The 17,559-nt window shown below is 57.1% G+C and overlaps 2 protein-coding genes across 4 annotated transcripts in view; one reads left to right on the top strand and one right to left on the bottom strand.

Moving 5' to 3' along the window:
* The first annotated feature begins 1,743 nt into the window (after nucleotides 1–1,743).
* Nucleotides 1,744–11,709, top strand: POLG (DNA polymerase gamma, catalytic subunit). Of its 2 annotated transcripts, none has more exons than XM_084532658.1 (23): nucleotides 1,744–1,786; nucleotides 2,372–2,968; nucleotides 3,053–3,248; nucleotides 3,709–3,876; nucleotides 4,018–4,164; nucleotides 4,277–4,356; nucleotides 4,582–4,764; nucleotides 4,846–4,988; nucleotides 5,064–5,190; nucleotides 5,276–5,500; nucleotides 5,580–5,697; nucleotides 5,843–5,896; nucleotides 6,056–6,175; nucleotides 6,370–6,530; nucleotides 6,646–6,699; nucleotides 6,771–6,888; nucleotides 7,076–7,211; nucleotides 7,297–7,543; nucleotides 7,643–7,765; nucleotides 8,007–8,178; nucleotides 8,446–8,654; nucleotides 9,600–9,760; nucleotides 10,864–11,709. In XM_084532658.1, exons 2-23 carry the CDS (start codon nucleotides 2,391–2,393, stop codon nucleotides 10,923–10,925), a joined length of 3,582 nt encoding a protein of 1,193 aa, XP_084388784.1. In that variant the 5' UTR covers nucleotides 1,744–1,786; nucleotides 2,372–2,390; the 3' UTR covers nucleotides 10,926–11,709. The 2 variants fall into 2 exon arrangements, with proteins under 2 accessions (XP_084388784.1, XP_084388783.1); XM_084532657.1 differs by having other exon boundaries at nucleotides 5,843–5,902; nucleotides 6,053–6,175.
* The window catches only part of FANCI (FA complementation group I), a gene marked incomplete at its 5' end in the record, with an annotated part of 24,684 nt that continues 17,540 nt past the window's right edge, over nucleotides 10,416–17,559 (bottom strand). The window contains 11 exons of one of the 2 annotated variants that reach the window (XM_084532655.1): nucleotides 10,416–11,377; nucleotides 12,090–12,215; nucleotides 12,468–12,563; nucleotides 13,657–13,740; nucleotides 14,462–14,521; nucleotides 14,602–14,658; nucleotides 15,529–15,713; nucleotides 15,995–16,082; nucleotides 16,197–16,265; nucleotides 16,394–16,521; nucleotides 17,105–17,156. In XM_084532655.1, the coding sequence (XP_084388781.1) occupies nucleotides 11,312–11,377; nucleotides 12,090–12,215; nucleotides 12,468–12,563; nucleotides 13,657–13,740; nucleotides 14,462–14,521; nucleotides 14,602–14,658; nucleotides 15,529–15,713; nucleotides 15,995–16,082; nucleotides 16,197–16,265; nucleotides 16,394–16,521; nucleotides 17,105–17,156 (1,011 nt within the window). In that variant the 3' untranslated portion in view covers nucleotides 10,416–11,311. The remainder of the gene's footprint in view (nucleotides 11,378–12,089; nucleotides 12,216–12,467; nucleotides 12,564–13,656; nucleotides 13,741–14,461; nucleotides 14,522–14,601; nucleotides 14,659–15,528; nucleotides 15,714–15,994; nucleotides 16,083–16,196; nucleotides 16,266–16,393; nucleotides 16,522–17,104; nucleotides 17,157–17,559) is intronic. The other variant, XM_084532656.1, reaches the window with a different exon arrangement.

Here is a 17,559-nt window from a genome sequence, read left to right as displayed (position 1 = left end):
CTGCGGGCTTTTTCCCCATTTATCTTTAGTATTATTATTTTTTTCCCCCCTTTCCACACCTTAGGAAGCGGCGGCGGTGTTTCAGGGAGAAATTGTTTAATTAATTAATTTATTTATTTATTTATTTATTTTTCGTTTGAGGAGGGAGGGATTTTTTTTTAGTGGGGCGATTTCTTTATTTGTATTAAAAAAAAAAAAAAAGAAAAAGAAAAAGAAAAAAAATTGACCGTGATAAAAATAACCAGAGCAGGGACCGCACGGCAGATGGACGGCGTGCAAATAAAGCAGCGGAGGGGAGGACGAGGGACGAGACGCACCCCGCGCAGTATATATGTCGCGCCGGTCGCGATAGCGGCGCGATTGCAGACACAAAGAGGGGCCCAGGGCGCACGCCCGAGGCTCAGCCTCGCCTTTCTCCGAGCGGGCTGCAGGGGCCGGGGCTGTCCCCGTGTCCCCGCACTGCTCCGTGCCGGGGAGGTGACCCCGTCTCGTCCCGTCCCGTCCCCCTCGCTGCCGTCGGGGCTGCTGCTGGGAGCCGGGGCTTTGTCCCCGCTCTACCCCAGCCCCCGGAGCGCTCCGCGGGGACCCGAGGATCTGGGGCAGGGTCCTCGGAGCCTCCCTTCGATGCCCTGCGGGGGAGCGGAGCCGTCGGACAGCGGAGGAACCGCGCCCCGACGGCTCCGGCCCCGGCCCCGGCCCCTGCCCCGTGTGAGCGGCCCCAGCAGCGGGACCGCAGCGACACCTGGTGGCCCGGCACGGCTCGGCCCGGCCCGGCCCGGCCCGGCACGGCTCCCCCCTGCCCCGTTCCCCCGTCCCCTCGGGTCCCCGTCTGCCTCCCATTGGCACCCGCGGTCCCTCAGCCGCCCCCTGCCCCTCTCCGAGCCGTCCCCTCCGCTGTCACCCATCCCGGTGCCGGGGACCCCGGCTCCCAGCCCCGCGGCCCCGCAGCCCTCGCCCAAGCTGTGTGGGGTGCTGGGGCCCTGGGGTGTCCCGCTGCGTGCCGAGCCGCCCCCATAGCCCTGCTGGGAGGTTTTGGGGTGCCCCGAGGCTCGTGGAGCGCTTCTGGGGGCTGCGAGCACCCCGTGAGTGTCGGACGTGAGCAAAATGGTGAGAAAATGGTGAGGAAATGGTGAAAAGCAGTGCCCGGGGTGGGGCTGAGCCCCCTGCCAGCTGTGCCCATGGGGTGCCCCAGCACCCCCTGCCCTGCTGCTGTCACAGACCCGGTGACCCCATAGTTTCCCCCGCAGAGCCAGCAGCCGCCTCTTTTCACGCTGATTTTAAAGAAAAGAGCAAAACGCGCGGAGAGCTGGGGGCAACAGCGGGTGGGGAGGCGGCAGCAGCAGCCCCGGGGCACCGCAGCTTTAGGATCCCCTACAGCCACGCGTGGGGGGCCGCCCTGTGCCCCCTGTCCCGTTTGATTTCCTTGAGATCCTCAAAAAAATATAATATAAAAGCAGGGAGAGGGGCAATAAAAAACAAACGCCCTGAATTTCCAGAGGGGTTCCGCTACGACCGCGGCAGGACTCGAACCTGCAATCTTCTGATCCGAAGTCAGACGCCTTATCCATTAGGCCACGCGGCCGCCTCTATCCGCCTCTGCCCGCGCGCCCCCCTGACTGCAGCACCGCCGGGCCCGGCCATGTGCGCGGAGGCGGGGGGGTGGCGGGGGGGGCCGGGCCTCGCCGGGCGGCGCGGGGACGTCAGCGGCAGCCGGAAGCCCCCCCCCGCGCCCCTCCCGGGTGGTTCCGCCCGCGGGCCGCGGCCGGGCGGCGCGCGCTGGGCCCAGGTGGGCGCGGGCGGGGCGGGGCGGGGCGGCGGGAACGGGGCGCGCGCCTGGGGGGGGTGCACGCGTGCAAGGGGGGGCTGCGAGCGTGCAAGGAGTTTGCACGTCCATGGGGGGAGTTGCACGCCTATGGGGGGGGGTTGCAAGCGTGCAAGGGGTTTGCACGTCCCTGGGGGGCTTGCACGCCTGCTGGGGGGGTTGCATGTTTACGGGGGTTTTGCCCACGTGCAAAGGGTTTGCATGCCGGTGGGGGTTGCACTCTTACAGGGGGGTTTGCATACTTGCCAGGGGGGTTTGCACGCCTGCAGGGGGGTGCACAGCTGCAGGGGGTATCGGTGCATGCTCCTAGGGCTGTGCACACCCACAGGTGGGTTGCGTGCTGCCGTGGGGCGGTGCACGAAGTAATGCCAAGAGGTGTGGGTGCTTGCAGGGAGGGCGCACACCTGCAGCGAGCTGTGCACAGCCCAGGGGAGGCAGCGCGCTGCCTCGAGCAGCCCGGCCGTGCACGCTGCAGCTGCTTTCAGGGGTCTTCTGCAAGGGGCTGAGGAGCAGCGGTGCAAAACTCAGCCCCTGCTGCTGCTCCTGCAGGCTCCCAGAGGCAGGCACCATGCGGCGTGCGCTCCGGCGAGGCTCGGTGCTGTGCCCCGGCGCACCCCGGCACCGCGCCTCCAGCTCCTTCGCCGGCCGCCCGCTGCCGGAGAGCCCGGCCGAGGACGCGGAGCAGGGGCAGCGCCGCGTCAACCCCCTCAACATCCAGATGCTGTCCCGCGGCCTCCACGAGCAGATCTTCCGCGGGGCCCGGGTGCGCTACTCGGAGGCGGCGGTGCGGCGCAGCGTGGAGCACCTGCAGCGCCACGAGCTGTGGGGCAAGGAGACCTCGGCCCTGCCCGACGTGGAGCTGCGCCTGCCCCGCATGTACGGGGACAACATCGACGAGCATTTCCGCCTGCTGGCCCAGAAGCAGAGCCTGCCCTACCTGGAGGCTGCCGAGGAGCTGCTGCGCTGCCGCCTGCCCCCCGTGCCCCCCAGCTGGGCCTGGCAGCTCGGCTGGACCCGCTACGGCCCCGACGGCCGGCCGGAGCCCGTCGACTTTCCCCAGGATCGGGCGGTGGTGCTGGACGTGGAGGTGTGCCTGGCCGACGGGCACTGCCCCACGCTGGCGGTTGCGGTCTCGCCGCACGCTTGGTGAGATGCTGGAGGGGTTTTCTGGGGTCCCTGGGTCTCGGTGCGCAGCCCCTGAGTGTTTTTGGATGGCTGTGTGCCCCGCAGGTACTCGTGGTGCAGCAGGAGGCTGCTGGAGCAGCGTTACTCCTGGTCCAGCCGCCTGAGCCTGGCGGATCTCATCCCGCTGGAGAGCGCCGCGGGTGCCAGCTGTGCCGGGCGGCAGGAGCGGCCGGAGCGCGTGGTGGTGGGGCACAACGTGGCCTTCGACCGGGCCTTCATCAAGGAGCAGTACCTCATCCAGGTGCCCTGTCCTGCAGGGGGTCGTCCTGCCCGCTTCGCTGCTCTGGCTGCATGTAGCGAGGGCTGGGTGAGACCCGTGCCGATGCTTCGTGCTGGCACCGGGGGTTTGCTTCCCAAATGATTTGCATCAGCGCTTTGGGGTGGTTTTGGTGATGCTGTTAGGCATGAGAACCCGTGGGTTGTGCTCACCTCGTTTGGCAGCACCAGCCCCGTGCCTTGCGTTTGTCCCGTGCATGAGGGGCTGCATTGGGCAGGCTTTACAGGGAGGTGCTCGTGCATCCTGTGAGGATGCCACAAGCTCTGAGGTGGCCACAGGCACCTTGGGGCTCTCAGGAGAGGGGTGCTGGGAGGCAAAGCTTTGCCCTGGCACAAGCATCCTGAGCGTGGCCTCGCAGCTCAGCAGTTTTGCAGCGCGTTTCTCCTCCAGCACGCCCGGCACCACCTCTCCTCCCTCCTGGCAGGGCTCCCGGGTGCGTTTCCTGGACACCATGAGCATGCACATGGCCATCTCGGGGCTGACGGGCTTCCAGCGCAGCCTCTGGATGGCCGCGAAGCACGGCAAGAGGAAGGGGCTGCAGCAGGTCAGGCAGCACATCAAGAAGACGCGCAGCAAAGCCGAGGGGCCGGCGGTGAGTGCGGGGCTGCGCCGCTGCCGCCCGGGGATTTGGGGTGGCTCTGCTGGGGAAATCGCTCCCGGCCCGTTCCAGGTGGGCAGGGGCTAAAATAAAAATAAAATAAAAAATAACGGGGTTGTCCCCTGTGCCCGCCAGGTCACGGCGTGGGACTGGGTGCACGTCAGCAGCATCAACAACCTGGCCGACGTGCACGCGCTCTACGTGGGCGGGGAGCCGCTGGAGAAGGAGGCGCGGGAGCTGTTTGTCAAGGGGACCATGGCCGATATCAGGGATCACTTCCAGGTGCTGGGAACGGGGCAGGGGGAGCTGCGGGGTGCTTCTCGTCTCGGTGCGAGGGGTTTGGGTGCTCCTGTGGCCGCCTCCTGCTGCCGGTGACGCCGTGCCGTGCCCCCAGGACCTGATGTCCTACTGCGCCCGCGATGTCCAAGCCACCCACGAGGTGTTCCAGGAGCAGCTGCCGCTCTTCATGGAGAGGTGAGGGGGCCCGGTGGGAGGCTGGGGACACTGTGACCCTGCTGGGGGTGGGATGTGGCTGATCCCTTCCTGGGGAGGCCAGCAGGGTGCTGAGCCCCGTTCCGGGAGGCTCTCGGCTCTGTCTGGGGGTGAGGAGGAGCAAACAGCCATTGGTGCTGTGGCCCCCTGCTCGGAGGGCATCTCCCCTCCGTGTGGAACCTAATTCGGGGCTGCCTTGGGCCGCAGGTGCCCCCACCCCGTGACGTTCGCAGGGATGCTGGAGATGGGGGTGTCCTACCTGCCGGTCAACGGCAACTGGCAGAGGTACCTGGACGACGCCCAGGGCACCTACGAGGAGCTGCAGAAGGAGATGAAGAAGTCCCTGATGAACCTGGCCAACGACGCCTGCCAGCTGCTGCACGGGGACAGGTACCGGGGCCAGCCGAGGGGAGGGGGTGGCGCCGCGCCCCCACCCATGGGTGCTGGAGCACGGCCGTGGCGTGCCGGCAGGTACAAGGAGGACCCCTGGCTCTGGGACCTGGAGTGGGACACGCAGGAGTTCAAGCAGAAGAAACCCCCGAGGAAGAAGAAGGACCAGAAGGTGATGGAAGGCGAAGCCCCCGGGGCAGGATCGGTGCAGGAGTGGCAGGAAGGTGAGTGTGGGGAGGTTTAGGGGGACCCGGGGCTTGAGGGATGCTCAGCCCCAGGGCTCCCCGTGTCCCCCCCAGACCCCGGCCCCCCCAGCGAGGACGAGGAGCTGCGAGCAGCCCCCGAGGGCAGCACCCTCCTGCAGCGCCTGAAGGACACGGTCACACTGCAGCCCAAGAAGCTGCAGCACCTCCCCGGCCACCCGGGGTGAGTTGGGGACCGCGGGGGTGCCAGGGGCTCGCTCCGTGCTCCCTGTCCCCTTCTCCACCACCCCCCGTATCCCCCCCCCCAGCTGGTACCGCAAGCTGTGCCCGCGCCTGGAGGATGAAGGCTGGGTGCCGGGGCCCAGCCTGATCAGCCTGCAGATGAGGGTGACCCCAAAACTGATGCGCCTGGCCTGGGACGGCTTCCCCCTGCACTACTCGGAGAAGCACGGCTGGGGATACCTGGTGCCGGGGCGGCAGGACAACCTGCCCGCGGCCCCCCCGGGCGGGGAGGGTCCCGTCTGCCCCCACAGGTGAGGGGGGACTCGGGGGTGCCCTGCGGGGGCTGAGCCGCGGTGCCTGGCCACCTCCTCAGGGTGGGTGCGTGCGCAGGGCCATCGAGGAGCTGTGCCGGCAGCACCGGCTGGAGAAGGGCCGGGAGCAGCCCCCGCAGGAGCAGAGCGTGGAGGACGAGCTGCTGGTGATGGACGGCAGCAGCATGTGGCAGAAGGTGACACTGGGAGGGAGGAGGCCTCCTGGTGTGGGTAGCAAGGCTGGGCTTTCTCCAACGCGCCCACAAACACCAGCAGTAAGAAAAACCCTTTTAATAACCTGCCTGACCCCGTCCTTTTTGGGGTGGCCTCTCTGTGCCGCAGGTGGAGGAGCTGAGCCAGCTGGAGGGGGACGTGGGCAGGGCGGACCAGAGCTTGGTGCAGGTAAACGGGCTTTGCTGCGGGGTTGGGACCCTGCATCCTTCCCCTTTTCCTCAATTTCCCCCCTTTAGCCCCATGCTGGGGGCTCCCAGCGGGTGTCCGCTTGGGGCAGGAGGGCCCCGTGCCCCCCACACCTCATGGTGTTGGTCACAGGAGGAGGGGGGCGAGTGGGGCGAGCTGCCGGAGGACAACAGCCGGCCCTCGTACCACCACGGCAATGGGCCCTACAACGACGTCGACATCCCCGGGTGCTGGTTCTTCAAGCTGCCCCACAAGGCAAGTCGGGTCCTGGTGCTCAGCACCCCCTGCTACGTGGGGCTGCATCGCCCTGCCCCACAGCCCAGCTCCTCCTCATGTCCTGCTCTACTCCTCCGGTGTCCCTAATCCTGCCCTGTGGGGTGGGAGGGCACGTGGGGCTGTGCCGGTAGCAAGTGGCGGCACGCTGAGCCCCGAAATCCGTGCTGCTAAAGGACGGGAACGCCAACAACGTCGGGAGCCCCTTTGCCAAGGATTTCCTGCCCCGCATGGAGGACGGCACCCTGCGGGCTGCCGTGGGGCGCACCCACGGGACGAGGGCTCTGGAGATCAACAAGATGATCTCCTTCTGGAGGAACGCTCACAAGCGGATCAGGTGAGCAGCCCTGGCCCCGTTGCCACCATCCCACACATCTCAGAGCGTGTGTGTGGAGTCCCTACAGGTGCTCAGAGCAGCTCAGCACCCCCTGTGCCCTGACGTGTCTCCGCAGCTCGCAGATGGTGGTGTGGCTGAAGAAAGGGGAGCTGCCCCGCGCCGTCACCAGGTACGGGGAGGGATGGATGGTGCTGGGGGGGGGCCCGTTGTGTTGGCGCTCACCCTTTGCCCCTATCCCAGGCACCCGGACTACAACGAGGAGGATGACTACGGAGCCATCCTGCCGCAGGTGGTGACCGCGGGCACCATCACCCGGCGGGCCGTGGAGCCCACGTGGCTGACAGCCAGCAACGCACGGGTACGGCCGAGCCCACGGGGTTCGGGGCACAGCGAGGGGGTGTTCGTGCGTTTTGGGGCAGCGAGTGTGTTCTGTATGGGAAAATGGAGCTGGGGCGGGTCGGAGTCGTGCTGGGATGCAGGAGGAGGAGGAGGAGGAGGAAGGGGCGTTGTATGGGGTGTGCTGAGGTTGGCACCACGTCCCGCAGGCCGACCGCGTGGGCAGCGAGCTGAAAGCCATGGTGCAGGTGCCTCCCGGCTACGCCCTGGTGGGCGCGGACGTGGACTCGCAGGAGCTGTGGATAGCGGCCATCCTGGGCGAGGCGCACTTCGCCGGCATGCACGGTGAGCAAGGGCCCTACAGCGGGTGTCAGCACCCCAAAACGCTGGGCATTCAACCCCTTCCTCCCTCCCTCCCTCCTCGCTGCAGGGTGCACGGCCTTCGGCTGGATGACCCTGCAGGGGAAGAAGAGCAACGGGACGGACCTGCACAGCAAGACGGCCGCCACGGTGGGCATCAGCCGGGAGCACGCCAAGGTCTTCAACTACGGGCGCATCTACGGGGCCGGGCAGCCCTTCGCCGAGCGCCTGCTGATGCAGTTCAACCACCGGCTGACGCAGGAGCAGGCGCGGGAGAAAGCCCAGCAGATGTACGCCGTCACCAAGGGCATCCGCAGGTGGGTGCTGCCCCCCGGGGCTGTGGGGTGCGTGGGGACGGTGTCCCCGTGGGTGCTGCCCCGGGTGTGGGTCACCCCCAGCTGGCTGTCGCTGCCCAGGTTTCATCTGAGCGAGGAGGGCGAGTGGCTGGTGAAGGAGCTGGACCTGGCCGTGGACAGGGCAGAAGATGGCTCGGTGTCGGCCCGGGATGTCCACCGGCTCCAGAGGGAAGCTGCGAGAAAGTGAGATGCTGTGACCCCAAATGGTGCTTGTGGGATGGGGGCGTGAGGCGGGGAAAGGCCGTGGGTGGTGGGCAACGAAGGGGCCGGGTGGTCCCAGCTATCTCGGGTCCACCCCTGTCCATGGGACTGGGATGCTCCCAGTGTCTCCCAGTGCGTGAGCAGCAGCAGATGGCCGTGGGGGCTGCCCCAAACCAGAAGAGGGTGTTTGAGGCTCCCTCAGGCCCGCCTTCTGCCCCGACAGGTCCCGAAGCAAGAAGAAGTGGGACGTGGTGGGCCACCGGGTGTGGGCTGGCGGCACCGAGTCCGAAATGTTCAACAAGCTGGAGAGCATCGCCTTGTCCTCCTCGCCACAGACCCCGGTGCTGGGCTGCCACATCAGCAGGGCGCTGGAGCCCGCCGTGGCCAAGGGCGAGGTAAGGCCCCAGCTCTGCCCTCCTGAGGGGCAGGAAACCCTACAAACCCCTCAGAGCTGCAGAAGAAACCCGCAGGTGTTGGGTCCTGCTCCCCTTTTCTCAGGGGAAACACAGGAACCTTCAACAGCCCCTCTGAGAGGAACAGGCCCAGGCCCTGGGTGTTTCTCAGGGCATTTCTCTGGGCATTTCTCCTCATGTTTCTCCCAGCATTTCTCCTGGTGTTTCTCCTGGCGTTTCTCAGAGCGTTTCTGTGTTTCCTGCCCCCAGTTTCTGACCAGCAGAGTGAACTGGGTGGTGCAGAGCTCGGCCGTCGACTACCTGCACCTGATGCTGGTCTCCATGAAGTGGCTCTTCGAGGAGTTCGACATCAGCGGGCGCTTCTGCATCAGCATCCACGACGAGGTGCGCTACCTGGTCCAGGAGCAGGACCGCTACCGGGCCGCCCTGGCCCTGCAGATCACCAACCTGCTGACACGGTGAGATATGGGGCTGGGGGAGAGAGATGGGGCTGGGACACCTCCTAGGGCCAGTCCTGAGCACGTCTCCTCCCATTACACGGGGTTATGGTTCCCCTCAGCTCTGAAGCCCCCTTCCCCGTGCTTTATGGCGTGTGGTTTATAGAGGAGTTGGCCAAAAGCAGAGCTATTTTCTGCCCGGCTGAGGTAAGGATACAGCAAACAGCTTTTCTGCGCCCGGGCAGCACTCGCAGCGGGGGGAGCCGCCCTGATGCTTGTGCCTTTATCCCAGCTATTGCGAGCACAGGGCTTCCTGCTGGGAAAATCCAACATCTGCTCTGCGTGGGAGGATTAGCCAGCAGTGAAGGGCTGGGTTTGGCCTTTTCTTCCTCAGAGGCTGAGCCTAGCAATGCTGCGTTCCTCCCACAGCTCCTCCGGCGCTCCTTGACCCTCCCGCTCCCCGGCACTCCCGCAGCACTTTGTCTGCCAGCCGCTGCCTGCCACGGGTGCAAAGCAATCTGTGCCGAGGGCTGAGCGGGGTTTTGTGAGGCTGCCTTTGTTCCAGCCCAGCCTGCGGCTGATCAAAGCCCCCCTCGTGCAGTAAGAGGAAAGGAGAGCTGGCTGCGCCTGAGAGAAGTTGGCGGGCTCACTCCAACTTTTAAGTGCTGGCTGGTTCCTGCCTTTGAGAAAAGGCCGTGGAGTTCTTTCCCCAGCGGAGAACAAGCGGTGCTCGTGGTGACAGAAAGGGCTGGGCACTGAGCTTCCCCGTTAAGCAACCTCCCTGGCTCTTTTTTCCCCAATGGGCGCTGCCTACGAGGGATTTTCTGCTGCTTGGGACATGAGGGGACACAGTTTGACACCCCTGTCACATCCCTGCTGGGCTGTGCCACGCTGCCTGCTGCAGCCTGGGTGTGACAGAGCTGTGTGCGCTGTGGCACGGCCCCACTTGCTCCCCTGTGTTTCCAGGTGCATGTTTGCCTACAAGCTGGGCCTCCAGGACCTGCCGCAGTCGGTGGCTTTCTTCAGCGCTGTGGATGTTGACCGGTGCTTAAGGAAGGAGGTGACCATGAACTGTGTGACACCATCAAACCCCACGGGGATGGAGAAGAAGTATGGCATCCCCCAAGGTGAGCGGCAGCCCTCTGAGCGCCATCCCCTATAAAAGCTGGAGGCCCTACAGGAGCCTCCCTGCTGCTGGAGGTGAAGCCCAGCCTCAGGGCCTCCACCCCCTGGTGCCAGCCCCTCCCTACCCTGCTCGCCTTTCTCAGCACTTGGGCATTTTGTGCTGCTGCTTCCAGCTATTTCTGATAAAGAAATCAGAGCCTGGCTCTGTCAGCCCATGCACAAGTTCGCTTTGTGCCCCTCAGAAGGCAGATGAGCCTTCCTCTCATCTTTTAAACACAGCCCGAGCCTGACTTGTTCCCTCTGTGAAATGAGACAGCTCTACAGTTGTGTATGTCTTGTCCTCCAGGCCCAAACATTTTTGGCCTTCAGTGTTTTCTCTCCATCCCCCCTCTCCCTCAGCTCAGCAGAGCTGGGTTCAGAGCCCAGCCCATGCTGCATGTTTCAGCCTTGGCAGGGCTGTGTCCCTCCCCAGCAGCCCCGAGGCTTACAGTTGTCCCTAGGTGCACCTGACGTAACCTTCTAACTGCTGCAAACAAACATTTAATTGTTGGCTGGGAGCTGCTTTAAATAGCACCTCCTCACTATGCAGCAGTGTTTTGCCGGATAAGAGGAACCTGCCCTCGGAGTTGTTTTGTCAGTTATTGACCACATCAGACATTTTAGCCTTAAGCAGCCTTTATTAGGAGTTCTACAGGTGAAGTGTGCTTTCAGAAAAAAAGAATCTGGGCTCTGTGGGCAAAAAGGGTACTTGTGTTCTCATCAAGAACAAAGCAAATTAAATAAGTGCATCGGGGTCAGCAAAAATGTAACACAGCCCCTACTGCTGGCTCTCCAGAACACGCTGGCACCTCTCTACTTCTTTGGCACTACGCATGGCAGCGAGCTTCAGCTCTGAGGGAGAACAGCCCGTGTGCTGCTTCCTACCAGGGCTGTTTTCTGCACTCACAGCACCATACAAACGAGAAGTTTGAATAAATTTAGGGCTTTCTGTGCTACATGCTCTGAACTAAAAGCAACTAATTACTGTTACTCTCGTATTCGTATGTTGTACAGTCTATAATTGTACTGCAGAATGCACGGAACTCATCGTCCCATTGTCTTCCAGGAGAAGCACTGGATATATATCAGCTTCTTGAAATAACCAAAGGTTCGCTGGAAAAAAAGTGATGACGCTCGAGTGCCAGAATGACAGTTGTCCAGAGAGCGTGCCAGAACCCGGCTGTCCTTTCAGAAGCACATCTTTTGTCAGGGACTGATCCTGGGTGAGCTGCTTGCTTTTTGCTGGAAGAAGGGATGTTCCTGAAGAAGAGAATTGTGGTAGCAGCGTGTTTGAATGGCAGAGGCACTTCTTAAGGCAGCAGGCAGCTTTAATACCTGAGACGCTTGACAAGAGTCACTGTCTGCACACCCCAGGCATGAAGAAAGAAGTCTTGAGTATTTGACAAGAGAAAAAGGAAACTACTATCTCTGTACACACGGTTCTTCAAGACCAAGGTGAATCTGCCGCAGAACAGGCACTGCAGGAGGAGGGGGCAGCAGTGGCAACCGCACCTTTATTTTTTTCGCCGTCTCTTCTTTTTGGGTTCCTGGTTCTCATCTGGCTGCTCTGCTGTGGTGGACTGGAGAGAGGAGAGAGAGAGTACCAGTACAGGGTGAATGTGTTTGTGTGAGTACTCTAATGAACGTTTACTTCAAGAAAGCAGACTGACAGAACAGGATTTAGCACTTTCTCCTCCCTAGCAAACATGGCCTGAAATAGAGGACTCCTCTCACCCACCACAGCTTTCCCCCGGACCTCTTTACTTCATGCTGGAATTCAGACCCCAGGTTCTGAACGGCACAAAACAAGGCCTGTTTGTTCAGTGCTGGATTCTGGCTTGTTGATGCTGGTTACACTCTGGGAAATATGGGCAAAAGCACCAATAAAAACCTGGACAATCAGCAAAGGAAAGTGGTGTGTCTTCTGTCCAGCACAAGCTGTGCTACCTTCCCCAGCAGCGGCTGCTGGAGGAGGCCAGCCAGGCCTCAGGCAATGCTGACAGACTTCTCAGCTTGCTGAGACAGGCAGAGGCAAACAAGAAGGTTTATAAACAGTCCTGCTTAACACCAGGCATGCAGCCAACTGGTACACGGACACAAAGGTCACTTAAAGCAGAGGGCTGGACTGCAGGGAACACTTCAGGCCTATTTGCTCACTCCTCTTAGCTTACTATTGAAGCGAGGGCTAACCCAAGCGAGACAAAACTGGCCTAGTTTCCATATACCTAAACAGCTCACACATACACGTGGCAGCAGAAACCCAACAGTAACAGCAGCTGAAGGAGTTCTCACCTGGTCATTGTCCGGTTCATTTTCAGCATCCTCTGTGTTATGCTCCTGCAACACGCTGTCTAGCATGGACGCGTTGATGCGGAAGTCCCGGGAGGTACTGAGCTTCATGTATTGCATCAAGTTCACCTGCAGCAAACGGGCGCAAGACAAAGGGCATTAGCTTCTTAGTTTTCTACCCTGCCTAGTCCTACACACAGAACTAGAACAAAGTGTGGTTTAGTTAAGCCTGAAAGAAGGGTAAGGTTCTTACACCTTCCTAATCTGAGCAGCAATGGAGTGATTTTTGTTTTTATAGTGAAACAGCAGTAGCCTTCTACCATGCCATGGTACTGCTGTTCCATTGAGCTCATATCACAGAAGACCTCTGCTTTACGTTACCTTTGATTTCTTGGACAGATGGATAAGGAACTTCTCATACTGCTCTATTGCAAAAATCAGGTTGGGGATTGGCTTGGTATCCCGAAGAACCTTAGCCTGAAATGCAGAAAGGTGGCAGGTCAGACTTGAAGCAAACAGCACGAAAACTGCCTTGTATAGTCATCACTAACACACATCCCAACTGTGGCACTACAGCAGCACCTGTATTTCTACCAGCAGTTTTGATTCCCCAAAAGCCAGTGGTGCTATAGCAAGACACAAAGGCCACAACCATTCCAATTCAGAGAACTGTCTTCAGTAGCCTTTTTCCACAGCAGTCCTGCTTTACCTGCCTAGTTTGTTGCTGGGTTTAACCTGCCTCCCAGAATGGTTCTGCAGCAAGGCTCTTCCACATATATCTATTTTTTTCTGCAGTCCACAGCCCCAATATGCCTGACAGCCAGAGCAGAACTTGCTCTGCTCCAGCTCTGCAAAGACATTCTAAGCCTATGCTTTCCAGGCAATGAGCACACTGCTGTTTCATCACATTTCTGCCCTGTATATTTCACACCACTAATGTTTGTTCCCCATGCTGAAGGGAGTGGCAAAAGGGTATGCAGCATTTCTTAACGTTTCCACACACTCAGGAAGTGGCTAGAAAGATCAGGCTTGTGGTTTTTAAACACTTAGCATCACAGGAATGTCTGGGACAACAGACAAGACAGAGGAGACACCAACAATGAGCGTGAACAGAGGACACAAAAGGCCAGGAACCTGCTTACCTGCTCCTAACAAAATCAGCCAGTCAGTATCAGCTGCCTTACTTTAATGGAATCCAATATTTTATCTTTAAATGTACTGATAAAATTAATAAACCCTTGCATAGCATATACTATTAGCTCCAATAATTTTTTCTATTTCTGTAATTTCATAGCTTATCCCAAACACAGAACAGTCAGACAACACAAGCTATCCAGACTTGACCTTTTTCCATCCCTGGGAGCTTTTAGGTTGCATTTAGTATTTTTATTTAATTTTTTGTAAACTTTTCTCTGAAGTTCAGGTTGCATAAATTAGATTTTTACTTAAAGGCCCAAATGACAATGTGTCATTGGTGATCTCTAAGAATCCACCAGGTAAAGCAAGCCTTGAGGCATGATCCCAAGTTCAAACGTAGCCCGTATTCTAATAGAGAGCAAGACAACCTCACCATGACTGTGGAGACTGCGGCAGCTTCTTCTTTCTTCTTCTTTTTCTTCTCTTCCACAAAGCTTAAGCTCTCACTATGGATGTTCTGAAGAAGGAAGCCAAAAGATGTGGCATTAGAGGGTAAATAGGGAAGGAAAGGCCAGCCAAGTAAGGCCACAGAAGGCTTTGCTCTAGCCAGCTAACACAGCATTTACCAGCTACGTGACAGAAAGGCAGTATGTAGGAATGGAATCTCACAAAAAAAGGAAGGAAAGAAAATAACTTCATGGTTTATACATTCAGAACCATGTATGTGTGAGACATCCCCAGCAACAATAGCTTTGCATGCCACTATATTTTCCCCAACATGCCAGGTCTGGTTTACAAGTCCTTTGGTCCTCACTCAAGCACCCACTTCCTGTCTAAACAGACAAATCTCATCCCAGGTTGCTTTCTTTGGCACCCACAGCGCTTTGTGTGGTGACGACTGCAGTGTCCTTGACCTTTACTTGCCACCGTGATTAACAGCAGTATCAACTGCATCCAAAAAAGGCACATGAGCAGAAGGGGAAATAAAAAATTAGCTAAAAACCAGTTCCCTAAGCGTTTTCTTCCTTCCCTGCTCAAATAGAAATCAACATGCCTGGTCCCAATGGTACTGAAATGTCTTACACTATTATTTGACATATTAAAACTTAAACTATAAGACGCTCAAGTCATGTCAAGAAGATTAAAAATCCCAAAAGGTGCCCGTGCACTGCATCTGATTCACCATTCTGCATCAGACAGATGAAGTATGATTTTACCACAGTTATTTTAGATCCTACCTGTACATAAGTAATGAATGAGTAACACTGTGGGGTCAAATGGGAACCTGACAGCTTCACCTGCAAAGAAGCAGAGAGGCTGGTGTTACTCCCAGCTCAAGACAATGAGCCATTTCCTCCAGCAATTTGCTCACACTCACCAGCTTTTCTAGCCTTCCTGGAATCGTATTCGAGGTGCTGCGGCAAGCTTGAATATACTGCAAAGAAAACATGAATGAGTCTCTTTTGGATGCGCTGTTCCCACAACCTGTACTTCCAGGCAAGGGCTCAAAGCAGCTCATTCAATTGCCACTGACCAATTAAGAAAGGAAGTTCTGACAAAAGGATGAGGAGCTCAGAGGGCTGCCTGCTGTCCTCAGATCAGAAGACAACAGGGTATCATTTCCAGAGCATCCAAGTCTTGTTTCAGTTTAAAGTAAAACTCCTTCCTATGCCAATGTTCAGAAAGAAACAAGGAACACCGTAGATTGCCTGAGCATAAATTGGATTCTTCTGAAACCAAGACTGCTGAAGCACATACAGTACTGTAGAGGCTACAGCAGTAGCAGTACTGCTCGCAGTGAGGAGGGCAGCATTTGCAAGAACTATCCTCCCCAGCGGCTGGCTATAGCCCAAATGACCTCTGCATTCCAGAGCTGTGAGAGCTCCAGGGAATTCATCATCTTGTCTCAGATGAGTTCCCCGGTCTGATCTCGTGTCCCAGTTGCCCCAGGTTCAATGCTTTGAGCCTTAGATGGGAATGAGTGGCAAGGGCAGGATTGCTGGGCACTGTGAGAATACTGTTAGTGCCTACAAGAGACACTGGAAAGAACCAGTCTCAGCCAAGCACAGTCAAAGTCAACTGGAGAAAAGCTTTCTTTTATCTCCCCTGGTATACCTATCACTGCTGTGGAAAGGTCACGAAACTGAGTGCATAAAAGCCAATGGAATAAGGACTCATTTTATGCAAGAGATGAACAGCCCAGCCCTGAGTAGCTGCTGCCAGGGGTCACTGCGAGCTTGCTGTGGCAGATGGGGAAAAAGTTTTTAGATCCCAGCCAGCTCACTGTCAGCAGAGCTGCACTCACATGTTTGATGAGGGAGGTGAGGATTGTGTAGGTCTTGCTGAGGCTTCTCAGCAGCGTGTCCACACAGCTCCCTGCAGGAAGCGCTGTCTGCACCAGCTCATGAAAAACCGTCAGCAGAGTTCCCAGCTGCAGAATTATGCCCTTCTCCAGAGCCTGGGTCTGGTTTGATGCCTGAGTAGAGTCTTCTAGTAGAAAGAGAGGAATACTATATAAATGTGTGTCTAACAAGCCCAATTACGCAGGTGGGAGACATAAAAGACCACTTTTTGTCAGGTGCACATAACACCAGTGTGGCACAGGGAAAATAACTGGGGCAGGGGTTGTGACAACTCTCACTGCTGATGTGAAACCAACTCAAGGGAGAGTTTACCTGCCCTGAGATGATGCTACCTGAGAATCCTGAAATACTTTTTTGTTTTTGTCTTTGACAAAGGTGTAACAGTAAGAAGTGGGCCACTGCTATTACCTGATGTGTCTGATCCCAGACTGGTAAGTTTCTTGATAAGCCAATCCACCTCTTCAAGGACCTTATCTGCCTGACTCAGAACCAGCAGCTAAGACAGAAACAGCAATAACAAAACAGGTTCTTGGAGGAGTTTGACAGAACAGAAATCTACACGTCACTTGTAGCAGTGGCTGGTTGCTCCATCCACACAGCTTTGACTCACGCAGACAGTAGGGGCTGCAGTCTTGGCATTCACTATGGCAAAATGGGACCGGCTCTCAACTTCTATGTCCTGGTGGGGGGGAGAGAAAAATTCTGGTGAGCAAAACTTCAGCTCTTATTGCGTGGTTTGCATCCATCTATTCTGCCCTGACAGAACTAAGTGAAGAGAGGTAAGCTGCTGTGGACTCTGCATCATACCTGATCTATGTCTCCCAGGCAAGCATGGATATCTTGTGCAAGTTCACGCAGCAGACTGACAGGACTCTTGTACTGAACATGGAGGCTGAAAAGGAGAGTCAGCAAACCCTTACAGCAAGAGATGTCCTCTGTGGGGGAAGGAAAGTAAAACAGGATGTTAGCAGATGTAGAACTCCTTTCACTATTCAGGAACATCATACATCCATTGAGGGAAAGCCTCAGATTCAGTATGGAGTTAAGTCTACACTCCCAGAAACACAGTAAATGAAAATCCTATCGAATGCTCTAGTTGCAACAGCAGAGTTTACAACAATGGGCACTGTGCATAATGCTACAAGGGGGAATAACAGAGCCCTCATCTCACAGGAAAACAGTGCTCAGAAGCACCTAGTTAGCACAATACAAACTCTGGCAAGAGTAATGTTTTTCCAGAATACAAATCCAAATTTGAGCAACAGGTACACTAAGTAACAAGAGAAAAAAGTCAAGTAAGTGGCTTCTCTTTTTTCAGCTGCTCTAGTATTTATAGGGATGAAGTTTCTTTCCTAATAGCCATGCTAATAAACACAAAGTCATGGCAATCTGCCACAGAATAGCACCTGAATCTATCTGCAAGAAAGAGATGGAAACAGAAAAAAGAGCAGAGCATTTAAGAGACTATTATCAGACCTGAGACATCGCATCCAAACACACCCCTCAGAGCTTACTTACCTAGAGCATTTTCTTTGCAAATTTTGACTGTCCATGTCAGGAACTGAAGGAACTGTATAAGAGGAGAAAAAAAATATTAATGGTTTGAAACAGAACTCAAAACACAAAATTAAACAACAACAACAAAAAAAGCAAGCAAGCAAAGAAACAAAAAGAAACACAAAAAGAGGTCATTCAAGACAATGAGTCACAGTGAAGGGAGACCAGCAGAGTCCCCTTCTGGCAGAAGGGCATTCAGCCATGCTCTGTTAAATTCCACAAGGAACATTTAACCTACTAACAAGTCAAAAGCTGAGATGCAGGACACAGGAATGGCTATACCTGCCGTCTGACAGAGTAACAGCTCCATTTAATTTAAGGTAAATGACAACTCCAGACTTCTAGCACACTTTTAGCGCAGTGCCTAATATGTAAAATTGGGGCACCTCTAGTCTGTGCTTTAGAAAATGCATCCT

This window comes from Aythya ferina (assembly GCF_964211825.1).
Source record: "Aythya ferina genome assembly, chromosome: 11".
NCBI lineage: Eukaryota > Metazoa > Chordata > Aves > Anseriformes > Anatidae > Aythya > Aythya ferina.
The sequence above is the reverse complement of the archived record's forward strand: the minus strand, read 5'-3'. Positions and strand labels throughout refer to the sequence as shown.

Coding starts and splice junctions, on each gene's coding strand:
- POLG (XM_084532657.1), top strand. CDS start 2,391: ATGCGGCGTGCGCTCCGGCGAGGCTCGGTGCTGTGCCCCGGCGCACCC. Junction 4,989..5,063: donor GGTGCAGGAGTGGCAGGAAG/GTGAGTGTGGGG, acceptor TGTCCCCCCCAG/ACCCCGGCCCCCCCAGCGAG. Junction 5,698..5,842: donor GCAGCAGCATGTGGCAGAAG/GTGACACTGGGA, acceptor TCTGTGCCGCAG/GTGGAGGAGCTGAGCCAGCT.